The sequence below is a fragment of the Schistocerca cancellata genome, chromosome 1 (assembly GCF_023864275.1).
Source record: "Schistocerca cancellata isolate TAMUIC-IGC-003103 chromosome 1, iqSchCanc2.1, whole genome shotgun sequence".
Classification (NCBI taxonomy): domain Eukaryota; kingdom Metazoa; phylum Arthropoda; class Insecta; order Orthoptera; family Acrididae; genus Schistocerca; species Schistocerca cancellata.
The window spans coordinates 894,917,801-894,937,798 of NC_064626.1; the positions used below are offsets into that span (position 1 = coordinate 894,917,801).

The 19,998-nt window shown below is 37.8% G+C and overlaps 1 protein-coding gene across 3 annotated transcripts in view; it reads right to left on the reverse strand.

The window, feature by feature from the left end:
- LOC126190790 (transcriptional coactivator YAP1) overlaps positions 1-19,998 on the reverse strand; it is a 347,592-nt gene that overhangs the window by 28,463 nt on the left and 299,131 nt on the right. The window contains exon 4 of one of the 3 annotated variants that reach the window (XM_049931340.1): positions 9,540-9,617. The exons of the other annotated variants lie outside the window; for them this stretch is intronic. Coding sequence (XP_049787297.1) covers positions 9,540-9,617 — 78 coding nt within the window. The remainder of the gene's footprint in view (positions 1-9,539; positions 9,618-19,998) is intronic. 3 annotated transcript variants of the gene reach the window in all.

Genomic DNA, 19,998 nt, shown 5'->3' on the forward strand with positions numbered 1-19,998 from the left:
AAAGAAAGAAGAGTGTTTATTATTAAAAGTCAGCCTTTAATCAGTGTTTCTCTCCCCCCCCCCCCCCCCCTCTCCGCTGAATGCCAACGTTAGTACTCCAGCACTTCATCGATTAACATGACAGCCTTTGTTTTATTATTTTTACTATATAACAAGCATGGACAGTCTGCTGTAAATGATGTAGGCAACTTCCTCATAACAAGGAAACAACTAAAAGTACCATTACTACTTCATCAGCATTATAGCGTACTAACAAGAGCAGTTTTAGATTTATATTTGTACTAGAACATATATGTGGTTATGCACTTTTCCTTCTTCACAAATATTGTTCAATGTTTTCAGAAAGTGTAACATATTTTACAACCAGATGTTAGCTACGCCACATGGTAGGGATCTTTTTCCTTCTTTTTCACATTTGAGAAGTTCTTATCAACTGACAAAATGAGAGCTTAAAATAAGTCAGCTAATTTAATGATCAAAATCAAATAATTCTTGTTGCGATCTGAATACGTTATTAATTTATTTATTCTCACAACATTATGACTGTATCATTTCATTTCAGCACATATAATTTAATTTAAAATTATAGCTACAGAAGAAAATTAGAATAGCTGAAATTAGAACAATGAAGATCAGTTAGGCATGCACATTTACTTTGTGTTCCAAGCCAGCAACAAATGTTAGAGAGGGAGAGAAAGTTGAATAATGTACTATGCAAGTAATGAAGAGATGGAAAAATGTGTGTCTGAGAAGTGAAAAGAGAAAGAAGTATATCCAGGAGAAGAACTGATATTATACTTCATTGTTTGTCAGAGAACAAAGGTCATACATGACAATTTTTGAGGGAATAGTTATAAGGATACCAAAAAGAAGTCCTTAAGTTTTTTTCTTAACAGTAGCAGAACATTGTGTAGTTGAAGTGCAGGACAGCATTTTCCATGGGAAGAGACAGCAGTGACTAAGGAGTTTTAAAATGTTTTTCTTTTTTGGATGGCCACATCCAGGATATTAGGTAACTTGCATCTTGTGTTTTAAAAGTGATGAGATGAGAGATACTTAATTTTTAATGCAAAGTATGGGTGTGTATGCTCAGTCCAATTTTAAATTACTAATAATAATAATAATAATAATAATAATAATAACCAACAATATCAGCTTTACAGACACTTTAGTACAGATGATCTATTTTTATTTTGTTCATATGAAACTAATTACTGCACAGAAGCTAATAAACTGATTGCTGATCCACAACTGTTCCTCTCTCGTGCCATTTCACTTTTAAGATTTTATCTGCAATAATTATTTACAATTACAAAACTAACGGAGACAGGAGAAAAGCATGCAGCAGTAAAAAATCACAGTTTTTCCTAATTCAAAAAGAAAAACAAATGCTTTCTTCAGTTATTGTCTCTGAGGTTAATGAGAACATGTAGAGAACTACTCATTGTTGCTTGACAATGAACTAAAGTGAGATTGTTGGTATGAAAAAACCACTGACTCCTTTGTTAGATTGTAGAAATAGAATGAAAGTGACAGTAGAAAGAACATTAGATACACAATACGACACAAAGGAGTACGCAACCAAACCCCAACTGTAGCTTTAGAAGGCTTCCTGCTCAAATTTCATTCAAGTGAAAACCAAAAGGTAAAGACAGAAAGAACAGAGAAAGATTCTACTCAAATTTAAGTAGCTAAATTAGGACTAGAGTCACAGATAGTATAATAGAGTACAGAACTGAAGAAAAAATTGTAACCGTTAACTTTTATTATACACCGACCACCAACAGCTGTTTAAGTATCAGCTGTGAATGTAATAGCACACAATTATTACTGGCACTACTAATTTGTTTATGGCACTAAAGCATCATAGGCAGAGAATTACAGCATTTCTTGAGAGTGTGAATTCTATTCCCATTGAAAGGTGAGAGCACCAGATAACACCAGCCACACACACAAAAACATTTATCATTTCCCTAGCAATGAAATCTTTACACAGTTTTGTGCAGTAACCATCATTTCACATGTTGAATGGAGGCATCTTGTTGAGTGGAGGCATAGAAGTACAGGGTTATTACAAATGATTGAAGCGATTTCACAGCTGTACAATAACTTTATCATTTGAGATATTTTCACAATGCTTTGCACACACATACAAAAACTCAAAAAGTTTTTTTAGGCATTCACAAATGTTCGATATGTGCCCCTTTAGTGATTCGGCAGACATCAAGCCTATAATCAAGTTCCTCCCACACTCAGTGCAGCATGTCCCCATCAATGAGTTCGAAAGCATTGTTGATTCGAGCTCGCAGTTCTGGCATGTTTCTTGGTAGAGGAGGATTAAACACTGAATCTTTCTTATAACCCCACAGAAATAAATCGCAAGGGGTTAAGTCGGGAGAGCGTGGAGGCCATGACATGAATTCTGATCATGATCTCCACCACGACCGATCCGTCGGTTTTCCAATCTCCTGTTTAAGAAATGCCGAACATAATGATGGAAGTGCGGTGGAGCACCATCCTGTTGAAAGATGAAGTCGGCGCTGTCGGTCTCCAGTTGTGGCATGAGCCAATTTTCCGCGGGCTACGCGTGAAACTTGCCCGCGCACGTTCAACCGTTTCTTCGCTCACTGCAGGCTGACCCGTTGATTTCCCCTTACAGAGGCATCCAGAAGCTTTAAACTGTGCATACCATCACCGAATGGAGTTGGTGGATCTTTGTTGAACTTCATCCTGAAATGTCGTCGCACTGTTATGACTGACTGATGTGAGTGCATTTCAAGCACGACATACGCTTTCTCGGCTCCTGTCGCCATTTTGTCTCACTGCGCTCTCGAGCTCTCTGGCGGCAGAAACCTGAAGTGCGGCTTCAGCCGAACAAAACTTTATGAGTTTTTCTACGTATCTGTAGTGTGTCGTGACCATATGTCAATGAATGGAGCTACAGTGAATTTATGAAATCGCTTCAATCATTTGTAATAGCTCTGTATTGTTGCAAAGATCAGCTGTTTGTTGTGAAACATGATAATACCTGTCTCAATTTCATCATAACTGCTTTCAGGCAGGGCCAGTTCTAAAACATTTTTCCACATAAGCCACTTACCATTTGGCACCTCCTACCCCTCCCCATCCCCCTCCCATCCCCCCCCCCTCACACTTTGACACATCAGTTTCCATTACTAATTTTTATATGCACCATATGCAGATGATATACTTTGGTGCCCTTCTAGCTTGGCAGTCCAAGTAACCAGTAACAATTGTGATATGTCCTGTATAGAAATCTCTCAGCTTGGCACCCCAAGCAGCAGCTTGGGCCTTGAACTGGCTCTGCTTCCAGGTTTACAATGTGAAAGCTAACTTGCATAGTCTAGCAATCACAGTCAATATATGTACAAACTAAAACAAAATATAGAAGTCTATCGAAACACTGAAGTCAACTCCTTTTTCCATTTTTACAACTGTTATTGGAGTTTAGTTGACTTGTTTTGAAAATTATTACTCAAGACAGCTAGTAAGAATATCCTGAGCTGTGTGTGTCTACACCCAAAATAATGGTTGGCCAAAAGAACAATGGCACTCCATACAGCTCAAACCTTGCTATGAGTGACATTTTCCTTTTTTATTGTGTGAAATCAGGACCCACTTATTATTTTCAATGCTGGGTGAATCAGCCTGATTTTTAGAGGAATGAAAATGTAAGTCAGAAACAGAAACATATTTCAGTTTTAATACTTTATTTCTGTTTAATCATCATCGTGTATAAGGCCATCATGTTCTCAAGGCTGAAAGAAATGGACATAATGTGACAGCAACAATTTACAGTATTTTAGTACCTACCTTCAGGGGCACAATGCTAAAGACAACCAACAGACACATATAAAAGTAAAAAGTGATGACCCTAACAAAGCTTTTGGAACTATTACTTCCTTTCTCAAAGAGGAAGGAGACATAGGTTGGTAAAAGTTGTCAAAGAAGAGTGGGTCACACGGACTCCAGGGTAAGAGTGACCCAAATTCCCACTACAGGTGACTTCCTGTCATTCTGTATTCTGAATGACCTACCATTCCTTTTCAACTTTCCTCTCTCCTCGCCATGGGAGGGACTAATAGATCCAAAAGCAAAGATAGTTTATCACTTTTATACCTGCAATTCTGTCTCATAATTTGTTTTCAACAGATTTTTCCTTTGATACATTTAAAACACTTTCCATGTTAAAAACTTCATTCCTAATTTTGTCCTCAAAACTATATGGTCTTTAGGGAAGTATGACTGACATTTTCTTTAAGTTAACAGGATTAGTATTTGTTTCAATTGCTGCATTTTCTCCATAATTAATATTTTTCTATCACTGAAAAGAGATTCTTTTACAATCAGACTCTTTTCCTTTCCATATGGCAGTAGTTTCCAGGCACTGAGATGAAAAAAACCTTTACTTCCTAACAGACATTTACACATCAACATATCATTTAGATTACTAAAGCAGATCAAAAGTATTAAGTAAATGTAAGTTTTGGAACAGTTAACTAGTTGCTTGTGCAGCTTCTACAGTCAACCTAATGTACTTCCAAATTTATTTAAATGTGTAAAACTTTTCGTAACACTGTTTTTCAATAAAACTCAATAAAAAGGCAAAAATCCACTATAAAAATGTAACAACTGGAAATACAAGACAATTCTTTAGAAACTTGATTAGAAAAAAGTGGAAGAAACAAAGATGCAGACAATTTTGATCCAATGATATAAGCTATCAAAACAGGGCCACAAATTTTTAAATGTTACCTTATTGGAAAAATGTGTGTTTAGAAAAGTAAACACACCACCTTTACAGACAAAACAGTTCACTGACACAGTTTCAGTACATTTCATGATGACAATAAAAACATTCAATTTTGTTGAGATAAAAAGAACAGTCCAACTATTCCCAGAGATAGTGTACAATTAGTTTTCATCATGCTGACACTTGCTAATGACAGGGAACAAGTGGGTGGTCAGTATTTTATAATACATGGATCACACTTGCTTTGCTTCTTAGCTGATTTCCTGCTGAATTTTTGTTTTGTTTGTAATAATATAGGTAAGTAGCAACTATTCACTGTAACTAAAAAAGTGTTGCCCTGCTTTCTTTTGTACAATATGGCTTTGCAGCAAATTTTATTACAATAAATTTAGCCTGTGTAAGCACAAATAAAGCATAGGAACATCAACTGCTTCTTTTGGTCAATGTATAGCTTAACACATTCCACAACCCTGAAAGTTCTCCTCCTGAGAAGAATCCAAGAAATATTTGTTATAAAGACTTTAGCATACAACCACTAACATTAGGACTATAACCCCAGCAACACATTCCAGGAGTCAAACTCCAAGCTCCCATAATCTGACTGTCTAACTTATCTATGCAAAACCTTTGACATTTATTGTACTAACACCAATCTAAAAAAGATACACAAAACCACTGAAGAAGGCTTAGTAATTTTCACCAGTTTGTATATTAAGAAATTCGTATCAAATTTAAATCAGTGAATTCCTCTTTCAAGTTCAAGCAGGTCAAGTTTCTTTCGTTTCTTATCTACATATACCACCTGTAACTCCTATTCTGTACTTTCCATGGGATGACTAGTCTCATATATTCAGCTACCACTGGTCTGCTGAAGTGGCCCATTCTAAAACCATCTGCATGCTCCCTACATCTTGTCCAAAATTTCCAACATGTTTGTCCTATATATTTTTCACTTCACATGATGCACATTGTATTTTGTAAACAACAACCTGTACAAATTTACTTCTCCTGTTTCCAAGTTCATGCTCTGAACTATTTCTTAGTTAGTATTTTGCTGTGAATGCCACCTGGACATTATATGGCTGAGAAGTGTTTGAGCTCCTGTGAAATTTTATCAAAATATGGTATAGTGGCGATCTTCTTTCCCTTGCTATTTCTGCTTCTTCTCAGTCCTATTGTTAAGATGTTTTACCATCTTCACATTTTACCCATTATTTATTGCTATCAGTCTAATAATATTTAGGTCATTTACCCTATCTGCTGCACTCACTGGAACAGTACTGACTATTTGCTAAGCTTCTAAATGCTGCTTCTTTACAAATTTTTGGGTGATAGGACTGGTTGGGAAACATAAAACCTGTTTCACTTTCTTCTTCAATGGTTTTTGGATGTTTTTAAAGGTTGGCATTAGCGTAATAAATGTGAATGGTTTTGCTAAGATGACTCTCCACATGCTTTGTAATATTTTTGGAATGTTATGATACCGCTGATAGCTCACCACCACTTTTTGGTGGTGACAAGCTCAAAACAGTTCAACATAAGCAATTTGGTGTTTTCAGCTATACTTCACATTAATCTTTATTTATACACAATTGAGAAAACCATTTTCATGAACTGAATCCAGAGTTCGTCAGATACTAAATCCCTCAGATGTTTCCACATTTTATTGCATTGTGCATTATGTGGAAGTTTCATTGTTTCCTATTTTGGATAAATATTTCACTATAATCAATTCACTTATTTCTGAGCAATGGAGATACCTGCAAAAACCAATACACATGTTGCAAGATGCACTGTGGTAGGGGTATGTCTCAAATGTTGAAAACACGAATCAGAGACATAAAGCAGATGAAGTATTGACAGTAAAAAAGAACATATAAAATCTGATTCTTCAGTAGGGCCTATGCTACATGTACTGCCTATTACTGAATCTTTGAGGTAAGTAGTGTTACTAATAACACAATCATTGAGTTTGATGCAATGAATAAGACTGTTTTATGTGGTTTTATCTTTTTTATGATGAAAGGGCCAAGTCAAGACACACTAAGAACTGTGCACAATCAGTGAAACAGAGTCTTTCAAACTATTCTGACCACATTAGCTGAGAGGATACTGACAAGTCTTTACAAGACACAAAAGAATTCTCCTTTGTTAAAATACAGCACACCCAGCTGACACACCCACTACAACCATATAACGGGAATGACAAATCTGAATTATCATGGATATTTTTGTGTGTTACAGTTAACATGTATTTTTCCTCCCTCTAAAGTGTATTTATGGCGAATTTACTTTGAAGGTCCCCAGTAAAAAGCTCTTAAACAATTTTAAGCAGTTCTTCTAGAGATAATGAAGTTGTTCCAACATCCACTTATGTAAACTGTCTTTGATTACATATTAACTGACAAACCAATCACACTAGGCCTGTTTGTTCTCTTCTGTGCACATTTGGTATGAGCGAAATGCTTTGGGATAGTATGGATTCTAATCACTTCAATAATAAATTCTGCATCTGCTTATACATCTACACGGCTGTCTCTGGCAGAGGAATCATAAAACCACTTTCACACTAATTATCTATTATTACACTCTCCATCAGTGGGCTGAAAAACAAACACCTAAATCTTTCCATGTGAGCTCTGATTCCCCTCATTTTATTATGACGATCATTTCTCCCTATGTAGGTTGGAGTCAACAAAACAGTTTCATTCTGAGAAGAAAGTTGGTGATTGAAATTTCGTGAGAAGATCCTGCCACAATGGGGAAACTCCTTTACTTTAATGATGTACACCCCAAATCCTGTATCATGTCCATGACACTCCCTCCCCTATTTCTTGATAATACAAACTGTGCTGCCCTTCTGTGAACTTTTTTGGTATTCTCCATTAATCCTATCTAGTATGGATCCCACACTGCACAGCACTATGCCAAGTGAGGATGGACAAGCACAGTATAGACAGTCTCTTCAGTAGAGCTGCTGAAGTGTACTGCCAATAAAACACAGTCTTTGATTCACCTTCACCGCAACATTTTGTATGTCTTATTTCCAACTTAAGTTGTTTGTAACTATCATTCCTAGGTATTTAGTTGAATTTACAGCCTTTAGGTTTGATTGATTTGTTGTGTAACCAAAGTTTAATGGATTCCTTTTGGCACTCATGTGGATGACTTCACATTTTTCATTATTTAAGATCAATTGCCAATTTTGGCACTATTCAAATTAAATCGTTTTGCAATTTGTTTTGATCTTCTAATGACTTTACTGCATGATAAAAATCAGCATCATCTGCAAATAACCAGAAACAGCTGCTTAGTTTGTCTCCTAAATCTTTTATAAAGGTAAGGAACAGTAGGCGGTCCATAACACTATCCTGGGGGATGCCAGAAATCCCTTCTGTTTTCTCGATGACTTCCATCAATCATTACAAACTGCGGCCTGTCTGACAGGAAATCACAAATCCAGTCACATAACTGAGACAATATTCTATAAGCACACAATTTGATTACAAGTCATTTGTGAGGAACAATGTCAAAAGCCTTCTGGAAATCTAGAAATACGGGGTCAATATGAAATCCCTTGTTGATAGCTTCAAGTCTAATGAGTGAACATTCATATTCAACTTAATAAATAATTTAATATGGCTATAGCAATTTTACCCGCAACAGAAGTGGCAAAAAAGTATAAAGATCTTCCTCTATTGAGAGCAAAGACAGCACGGAGAGTAGTGGAGCAATGGCGTCAACTGCACACTAGCACAATCACGCTTAAGGGTAATAGGACAGTAATTAAAGACTGGTTGCTTTTAATACATCATGTTAAGATTCTTGAAAGAATCTATTAGTAGTGGTTCAAGATGGGTGGGTAAGATATCTTGTTACAGTATGTGTCTGTCAGAACACTTAACATTTTAGAAGGTATTGGAACAAGATATTTTTGAACATCAGTCACAGCACAAATGTGGTCAGATGTGGTTTCTTCCTCTCCATACAAGCAAAAGAAGCTATTTATTGTTATCATTCTTGAGTCCCAGGAGGGTTGTGCCTAATATTTAGCACTCTTGAGACTGTCCATAAGAAAGCAAAATGTGGTAATTCCACAAGAATTGTTTGACATGCAGCACTGTATAAAAAGATAGGAAGGTACATATTCAGAAGGCCAAAACTTTGCAATACTTGTTCAAAGATGTCTAAGTTGTCCTTGCACAATGAAGTTTCCACATGTAAACATGAAACCTTTGTGCACATTATCAGCTTTAATGTGATAAATATGTTTTCTGTAATTGCTTCTTTTTACACTGTTTCAACAACAGTTTCCTCAATGCGCAGAAGGGTTCCATTATTCCATTCACCATTGAAGATAATTTAAATCCCATAGAGTCACTATCTCAGAAGTAGTTATTAGTCATGCTTGGAATCTTGTTCATTATGCAGACACAAGACACTTCATTTAACTGTCAGCCACTCTTAATTAACAGCTAAAAGGTCACTTTTACTTGTGGTCTTAAAGCAAAAATTCTACAAGTGTGAGATATTCTTCGTTTTCAACACTGTCTCCATAAATCTCCTTCCATGAATGAGAAGTTAATATAATCTGAATAAGGATGAGGAAATAGTTTTCATAACTGAGAAGACCCTGATGGAAGATTCCCCTGGCAGATAAGGCACAAAAAGTTAGCTGAGAACAAATAACATATGTACAGTCCCCACAACATCCTCAAACATGAGCTTCATGCAGGAGTATTGGAGCCTCTAATGGGCTACGTACTGTTAGCTGCCAACAGTCTGAGCACACGCATGCGTTGAACGAGGGGTGGAATGGTTGTGCTGGACCACAAAGCTGTTGCTGAAACCAAGATAACATATTCTACTGAGCATACATAAATAATAAAAACAAAATGATTATGACCCTCAGACCTGATAAGCACTACTCCTCCATATTGCTCATCCACACAATTAAGACTGAAAGAATATCGGAGTTGAGGAAGATTCAACATGGAAGCACTGATTAAAAAAACTGTCAATCTTATTTTAGGTCTAATGCCTCTGTTCAAACTAAATCTTTTCTTTATCATTTTCTACTCAGCCAATAAATGTACACAAATCAGTGGCATTATATGCTATATCGGGGAAACTGAATAAGTAATACGTTTCTGTATGTTTAGTCTACATTGTATTTTCCTTGTATCTATTGTAGAAGTAATTTTTCAGTGTCTTTAACACAATATGGCTTTAAATATTTTTTCCAGGAGCCATGCTAAGGCATGAAAATTTTAATGGAACATGGTCAGTTAGCAAAGTTCTAACACCAAGAGGTTTTCTGAAAGGGGTCAATACTTGCAAAATCACTTTGGAAAAGGAATGTTCTGTATAATGTTATGAATAGTATTTACATACCAAACATTACCTTTTCCTGTTTTCCATGTACTACTAAGATACTGAAATACTCCCTGCTGACATTCTCAGTTGTTACTCACATAAAATGTGTATTAAGTATTCTTATGGACAGTGTTAGTCTTCCAGACATTTCTATTTTTAGTTCACTTCATTCATTGTACATATTCTGCTACGGATTTTCTCATTCTCTGCTATATACAGAATTAAAGCTTTATTTTAAACCCCCTTAAAATTAAATTAAATTTGTATTATGTGCACAGCAATGTGGCAACAGTGAATATAAATACTTATGTCAATGCAATTTAGACATGAAGTGAATTCAGAAATGACAGCAGAGAAATATTTCCTGCTACTTGGATCAGTTAAAGACATAATAATGGTACAATACTTCCCGTCACTGTGGCAGCAAGTCCTGCAAGATCTCCAGTCTCTCTTAAAATCCTTGGGTCCATCACAGAACCCCTCCCCAGAGTCACTTTCTCCTCACCCCTACTACTCCACATATTCCTACCTTCTACATGCCTCCTAATGTCCATAAATCCAACCACTCGAAACACCCCATTGTGGCCAGTTACTACACCCCCACTGAGAGAATCTTCGACCTATTACCCGCAACCTATCCTCCTACATAAAAGATATCAATCATTTCCTCCACCGACTCTTCACAGTTCCTGTTCCTTTACCACATGCTGCCCTGCTCATCACTACTGATGCCACCTCCCTTTACACTAACATTTCTAATGCTCATGGCCTAGCCCATATTTAACACTATCTTTCCCAATGCCTGATGGATTCCAAACCTACAACCTCCTTCCTGGTCACTATGACTAACTACATCCTCACTCAAATTACTTCTCCTTTGAAGGCATCAAATCCAAACAAACTCGGGGTAAGGCAATGGGCACCCACATGGCACCATCCTATTCATGGGCCATCTAGAGGACTCCTTCCCAACCACCCAGAATCCCAAACCTGTCACATGATTCACTGATGACATCTTTGTGGTCTGGATTGAGAGTGAGGGCACCTATCCACATTCCTCCAGAACCTCCTCACATTCTTCCCCATTCACTACACCTGGTCCTCCTCCACCCAACAAGCCACCTTCCTCGATGTTGACCTCCACCTCAAAGATTGCTACATCAGTACCTCCATCCATATCAAATGTATCAACCACCAACAATACCTCCTCTTCAACAGCTGCCATCCATTCCATATCAATGAGTCCCTTCCACACAGCCTAGCCACCCATGCCATAGCATCTGCAGTGTCAAGCACTCCCTCTTTAAATATACCAAATGTCTCACTGAGACATTCACAGACCATGATAACCCTCCTAACCTTGTAAGGATCATATTTCCTGTGCCTTATCTCCCCAGTCACCTCCCACCTCCCATAGTCCCACTGTATGGCCATATGGAGTATTCCTCTCATAATTCAGTGCTACCCAGGACTGGAGCAACTGAATCACATTTTCCGATATGATTTCAACTACTTCTCATCACACCCTGAAATGAGGAATATCCTACCCACTAGCCTCTCATCCCTCCCACAATGATACTCCACCACCTACCAAACCTACACAATCTAATTGTCCATCCCTTCAGAGCCCCTGTTCTCAATATCTGGTCTCATGCCTCATATCTCTGTAACAGACCTAATTGCAAGATCTGTCCCATTCCTCCTCCCACTACCACCTACTCCAGTTTGGTCACAACCATCACCTGCTCCATCAAAGGCAGGGTTGCCTGTGAAACCAGTCATGTGATCTACAAGCTAAGCTGCAACCACTGTGCTTTGTTCTACATGGGCATGACTACCAACAACCTGTCTGTCTGCAGGAATGGCCACCAAAAAACTGTGACCAAGGAACACCTGGATCACCCAGTTTCTGAGCATGCTGTCCAATACAACATTCTTCATTTTAATGACTACTTTGCATCTGGTGCCATCTGGATCCTTCGTACCACCACCAGCTTTTCTGAATTGCACAGGTAGGAACTCTCACTGCAATATATCGTATGTTCCCATAATCCTCCTGGCCTCAACCTTTATTAGCCATTTCCTTCACACACTTATCTTGTCCCCCTGTTCCCCCTCCATTGCCTTCTGTTCCACAAGTGCACCCATAGTCTGTTTACTTCTCTCCTTTACTGACTCCCTCCCCCCACCTGCCCTCCATCTAAACTACCAACTACATCGGGCTACCCTAACCTCTCTCCATCTCACCGCTGTATGCTGTCACAACAGCAGTTTTCCATCCTCCAACCATACCCTGCTCTCCCTCCCCCTCCCTTCCCCAGCCACCTTCTTACCCTCATAATCCAGACTGTTTCTGTCACCACACACAGTTGTTTGCAGTCTGGTCTTAGCAGCCAGAGTCAGTAGTCATTGGTGTGTGAGCTGCATTTGTGTGAATTTTTTATTTTTGTGTATGTTATCTATTTCCGAAGAAGACCCTGTGGCCAAAAGCTTACATGTTTAGTAGTCTTTTGTTGGGCCTCTCTGCCATATGGTGAGTAGCAATACATCATTATTCCATCCTGGATTTTCCTTTGTTTTACTTCTTTATTTAGTCCTTCATTTCCATAATGTGTGTTGGAGTTTTAAAACCTCCAACATCCGGTGGATTTATTTGGATTAATACGGCATGTATTTGTTGTGTCAAAATTTAGAAGTGATTTGTGTTGTTGTCATTGACACAGGCTCCTTCCTTTCCCTGTTGTGTTAAATCATATACACCACCATACTTTAGAAACAGTAAGGGAATGAGGATTATGAAGTATGATTGTGTATGTGATCTAAAAAGACATGGAAAACAGCCTGTGACAACTTGAGACAGTGCTACAGATTACTCCAAAGTCTTAACACAAAACATACATGCCATATTCAAACCTCTAAATCAAATTAAGGAAATAAATAGACAATTAATGACCAGGAACAGTAAAGGAGCTGTTTCATTCAAATTGGAGGATAGCTCTTTTATTGGTTTGTTGATAAGTGATGGAGCTTATTCTACCTGAATGCCACTATACATATGAAATATATTGGAGACAGATGCACTTGCTGTTGTTTCATTAGATAATGGAGATACAATGAAGATGTAAGCTAGAGTAGGAACAGCCCTTCTCATTGCACCACTCACTAGGACTACTACTAATTTTAAATGCACATGCCTATGTAGCACAAGAAGAATGGTTACTTAAATGCTGATGTGCACACAGTAATTAGTCTAATCTTGTGTTTTTAAGCAGTGGTCTTGGGAGTATATTCCCAGACTGCTCATTTAATGCTTGTTCTCTAAGCTTTTAAAGTATACTTTCTGGGAATAGTTGGCTTCTACCTTTAAATGTCTGCCAGTTAAGGTCTTTCAGTATCTCTGCGGTCTTCACGTGTGGGTCAAGCAACTGTATGTGCTGCCCTTCCTAATTGATATGGGTCAAACATACAGTTTGTAAGTAATCTCTGCATTTTTCCAGTACCCTTCCAATGAAGTGAAGACTGCCACTGCTTTACCTATACTGGTAACTGTGTATTGGTCGTTCCATTTCATATCCCCACAAATTGTTACAAATTGGTGTTGCCAACTGTGGCAGTCATGGTAGTCATAGGATACAAAATATTATTATTATTATTATTATTACTGTTATTGTTGTTGTTGTTGTTGTTGTTATTTATAAACTTCACAATTTTACATTTCTGAACATCTGAAGTGAGCTGCTTATGTTTACACCACTTTCAAATCTATTTATGATCTAAGTGAATATTTGTGCACTTTTTTTTTTAAGGAAATAAATAACTGCATCATCTGTGAAAGAGAGTGAGGTTATTCTCAGTTTTGTCTTCCATGTCATTAATATCATGTACCTTTCTGCACTAGGTGCCTTAAATGTACTCCATTATGCCATTTCTTATTTGTTTGTTTATTGCAAGTTACTTAAAGCCCACTTATGCTGGCATTTGTCACTGGCAATTTTCAGTATTCAACCAAGTATTATATAGAGCCATTGGTTCACCAAAATGATGTAAATTTGAGACTGATCTGTAAATACTGCAGTGCTTCACATTTATTACACCATTAGCTCCACGGCAAACCCATTTTTGATGTCTATGTATTAATATATTCACTTTTTATGCATATATTGATGGAATTAGTGGCAAATTGCAGAACATATTTCTTTTTATGGTAAAAAGCATAACTTGCTTAAGATTTATCATTCAAAACGCAAGTAACGTATCTTGTTGCAACAAAAAGTGAAAGCAGTAAAGATTTTTCTTTGCTACTATTATACTGAAACTGAGACAAGAACAGAGCACATCTGCACTGTTATGTAGATTGTTATTACAGGTTGTACACCAAATATTCTGCAGCAAAGGTTTTCACAAGCTAATGAAATGCTTATGTGGTTACAAAAATGCACATTCATCTTGAGGCATGCGTACACTTTTTACTAAAGTGTACTATGTGCTACCACTAATAACCCAGCGATAATAAAATATTTCCCTGTCTATGTAGATTAACATCTGACAGAAATATAACTACTGACATGAATTCATTATTTACATTAGTTTATCAGCTGCAGATAAATAGCGTAAGGAAATGGTCATACGGATACATCACTGACTATGAACTGGTTCTGCTTCACTGTGCTACTGATCTACTGATAACATACTTGTCAGAGCAAGAGCTGTACACATAGCCTTGCTGTCATGGAGATGGCATTCTGACAGTTTAATTACTTTTGCACCACCCAGTTCCTTATAACCATCAAACCAAGAATGGCTATCATTAACCACTGTATACGCTACAATGCAGATTGTTGCTAATAACCTGTACACTTTCCTTAAATTTCACTTATACCTCTCTGCAGAAACACACACACAAAAAAATGATTCTATAAAATCTGCAAGCTCTCAAGCAAGGAAAAATATAGTAAATCTAGTACAGGGTGTGCCAGCTCTACACAATATATCAGCATTTTCCTCTATTCTATATGCAGTGTGGTGAAATGAACTTTTAACTAGATACAAAAATGAAACAATGATTTAAAAAAAAAAAGTCTTTGCACAGATTTCTATGATGGGCATGTCTTTAGAAACCAGGAACTACTTGAAAATGTGTATTGCAAAAGAAATGTAAATGACTACACAACATAGGAAAGAATGATGAAGGCAATAGGCAATGGTGATTTAATTTGAATTTATGGCAGTAGAAAGAAATTTATGGCAGTAGAAAGAAATTTATGGCATACTCTGTCATCTCACTCAGTTGCATAGCAATGAAAAACAAACAAAAAGAGTTTACGTGGAACAATGCTGAATGAAGGGCTTCTTTGACTGAAAATAAGGTTGAATTGTCATCAAATTTTGTTAGAACACTTGCATCACAAGCAGCTAAAACAGCTTGCTCCTCTCATTTTATTGTTCAGAAGATTGATATACACATTAATGTCACCACCTGTCAAAAGCCAGAATAACCACCCTTTGCAGTACGGACTGCTGCGAGACATGCGGGAAGAGAGTCAATGAGGTTCTGGAAGACACCGACAAGGATTCAGAGCCATGCTGACTCCAATTTTGTGGCCAGCTGTGATTGCTGTTTCTGTTAAGGATCCATAGTGTGAACAGCTTGATCGAGGTGGTCCCACAGACTCTCAACTGAGTAAATCTGGGGCGTCTCTGAGCTATGTGTGTACACTGTGAGCAGTGTGACACATTGTATTGTTCTGCTGGTGGATAGATGCATACTCGTGTTCATCTACTGTGCTCCCCAGAATGACAATATACCCCAAGGAATACCACAAAAACATTCACCTGACCATAATGTTTTTTGCAGGGTGTTTAATTTAAGACACTTCACACCATATAGGCCAATGGTCATCTGTCCAAAGGAGCATGAAACATCATGCCATGCATGGTATAGTTTAACCATGCCAGTATGCAAACTTAGCTGTTTCAGAAAATCTTCCACTCTTGGTCAAAAAGCCTGCATTTGTTCTGCAGAAATTGGTATCAACACATCACATCTGCCCAGGAATATTAATCAAGGTCAGGCTACTGCTTTATCATTTGTAGTCTGTCTCGCACATGTAGAGGCAGGATCGAGTACAAATAGCATCACCATAGAAATTTTAAATTTTTGTATTGTGTGGTGATGGTATGATACTGAGCAATGACTAAGAATCACTGCACTGTCTAGTCATATTAATGTGGCAGCTGCCATAAGCTCAATACACACCACCTGCAGTGCGGACCACTGTGAGATGTGCATGAAGAATATGAATGAGATTCTGGAAGGTACCAACAAAGATGCGGAGGCATGCCAACTCCAGTGATGTGGCCAGATGAAATAGATTTCTTGGTTGAGAATGCAAGGTGCGAGGTGCAAACAGCCTGACTGAGGTGGTCCCGCAGATTCTCTATTGGGTTCAAATACTGGGAGTTTGGTGGACAGGGGAGTACAGTAAACCAATTCTGGTGCTCTTCAAACCACACATGTACACCACAAGCTGTGCAACACATTGCATTGTCTCGCTGGTTGATTGCATCATGCAAAGAAAAAAAAACTACATGTAAGGGAGGATAAGGTCACCAAGGATAGTTGCATACTTGTGTTGATCCACTCTGCCTTCCATGATGACACGATCACCCAGAGAATGCCACAAAAACATTCTTCAGCCTATAATGCTCCCTCCTCCAGCCTAGATCACTCTGGCAACTGTTGGAAGGTGTTTGCCTACAGAGCAAGTTTTGGATAGCGTCATTACGCCAAGAACGGTACACTTTAACCATGCCAGCAAGCAAATGGTTTACAACCTTAGTTGTTTCTAAAATGCCTCCACTCCTGACCTGAAGGCCAATGATCATGCTCTTTTGGACATTAGAAAAAATGCTCTGTTTCTGCATTATAACAAGGACTGCACAGTTTTCCTCTCTGTTTCTGCATTACAACAAGGACTGCGCAGTTTTCCTCATCCTTCGACACATTTTCTGTGAATGGTTATTGCGTGTTGACTTCGAACGTAGGTGGTGGTTACATTAATGTGACTGTGCGGGGCAGCACAGAGACTAGCACACTGGGCTCGCTTTTAGAAGGACGGTAGTTCAAACTCGCCTTTATCCATTCTGATTTAGGTTTCCATAATTTCATTAAACCGCTTACGGCAAATGCCGGATGGTTCCTTTGAAAGGGGTATGGCCACTTTTCCTTCCCCATCCTTCCTTACCCCAGCTTGTGCTCTGTCTCTAATGGCCTAATTTTCAACGCTAATCCACTCCTGTCACATTAATGTGACTAGACAATGCAGTTTCCATAACAATTAATCACACCAAATTTTAGTTACAGTCATTTATTAAGTTTCTCACTGTGGAAGTTAAATATTTCACAGTACTCACATTATTATCAGTACTATATACTTTAATTGTTTCTGCTAGATACTTGTAGGTAGAGTTGGTATAGCTGCCCACCAATAATTTCTCCCAGCTCATCTTAAATGGTTCCATTCTATTTTGGGGAGAGGTGGGGGGTGTTAGCCCATCGAGTGGTTTCATGTGGCCTGCCACGACTTCCTCTCATGTGCCACCCACCTCAGAATAGCACATGCACAACATCCTCAATTATTTGCTGAATTTATTCCAATCTCTGTCTTCTGCAATTTTTACCTTCTACAACTCTCTCTAGTATATGGAGCTTACTGATGTCCTAACACTTGAGCTCTCATCCTGTCCCTCTTCACTGTGACATGTTTTAATATATTTCTTTACTTGACAATTCTGCAAGGCACAAACTCACCGTATTTTATCAGTTCACTAAATTTGAACGTCCTTCTATAGCACTACATTTCAAATGCTTAGATTCTCTTCTTTACTGGTTTCCCATATCCCTGATTAACTTCTATACAATGCTGGGCTGCAGATGTACATTTTCAGAAATTTCTTCCTCAAATTAAGGCTAATATTTGACTTTAAATGCGGACATTTTATGTTTAGCTTTACGGTGACTGTTATTAATATTGAATGTAACAAGAAGTTTACTGTTTACTGTTTAATTTATTTCTACGACATGTTTTAAAGGTTTAAACTCCCATCATTTTGTGGAATTATGGGTGTACTACAACTCTTAAGATGTGTTACAACTTCGTAGAGAAACGAAAAACTATTTTAGAAGGTGGCTCTGTGACTAAAAATTGAACGTACATATGCAAATAAAGGAACTAAAAGAGAATACCTACAGTGGTCACAGGTTCCTTTCTCCATCGTAGGAAAGTTCCTTTCTGCGTCGTAGAACATCACCTGCGTACTTACACACTACGGCTGTGCAAACAAACATGATGTAATAAAAACTAATACGTGCAAACAACATTGACAATAACAAACAATTTCAAAGTACAAACACATATAGCAAAACAAAACCATTTTTCCGGAGTAAGTATTACAGTAGTGGCCAACAGTGGCAAAATTACACTTAGACAACAATTTAGATTGGCCGTGGAAGCCTACATTTACAACAATTTAGACTGCGACTCTGAGATAGAGGATGAAAGGAGTGAGAGAAGGAGAACAAAGTTTTCATTATGTCAGAAGTGGGTTTTTTAGTCCTAAATCTGTTACATGTAATAACAAAGTAAATTTTGAAGTAATACATTAATAAGGAATTGAGGATGTGCTCGCAGATGTACTCTTAATAATATAAACAGATCTATTAATATTATGGTACATGGGGTACAAACTACTGGTTCTCCCCCTCCCCCCCCCCCCCCCTAGTAAGTCCTGTGTAGTGGCAACTCAATAGATCATTTAGAAAACATCAAAAAATCATGCAAATAACTAAAATAATTCGTGGTTCATATGAAGAAGAGAATGGATGCAATGGACTGGGTGTGTGGGGGAGGGAGGGAGGGGCAGAGGGGCAGAGAATGGCATTTCCTCCCTCCTCTCCCTCCTCCCTTTCATGTTTACCATGAATTAATTTAGTTATTTGCACAATTATTTGATATTTTCTAAATGAACAACTGACTTACTCATAGAATTTCATAGATCCACCCACAAAAACCAACAGTTTGTACCCCACGTCAGCCTGATATTACATAGATCTGTTTGTATTATTAAGAGTGTGTCTACCTACATATCTTTAATTCCTTATCATTGTATTACTTTAACATTTACTTAGTTACAAAATGCAACAGATGTAGGCCTAACAAACAGTGCTTGCATAATCTAATCTACATTTTCCTTCCGTCATTCCTTTCATCCTCTGTCTTCGAATACCAACCTAAATTGTTATTTGTGTGTAATTTTGCCACTGTTGGCTACATAATTATTACATTTAAATTTTTCAAAGTGTCACTTGATTACATAAATCAATACAAAGTTTAAGTTTCAATTAAAAGGATTCGTGCACCACTTGAAATATTTGATCTAACATTAATATCTGTCATTCACTCAACCAAAGTTCTCCACAAAGCTGTAAGGCTTACTCCGCAATAATGGTTTTGTTTTGCTATATGTCCTTGTACTTTGAAACAGTGTTCTTTGCATCCATTGGTGGTTTCTAGACACAATCTTCGTCTGCAGAATGTGATAGTTTATATATGACGTATTTCGACAGAGAAAGGAAAACTGTGCCACTGGAGGTTTTACATTTTATTTGTACCAGCAAACCTTATCGTTGAAATTATTTCATTTTGAATTTTAACCTCGCTACGCAGCCTGTATTTTAGTTCCGTGACTGCTTCTTATGTAAAGGTTGAACACAAAAGGAGAAAAAATGCATCCCGGTCTTACGCCATTTTTAATCTGAGCACTGTTCGTGGTCTTTGGCTCTTGTTGTC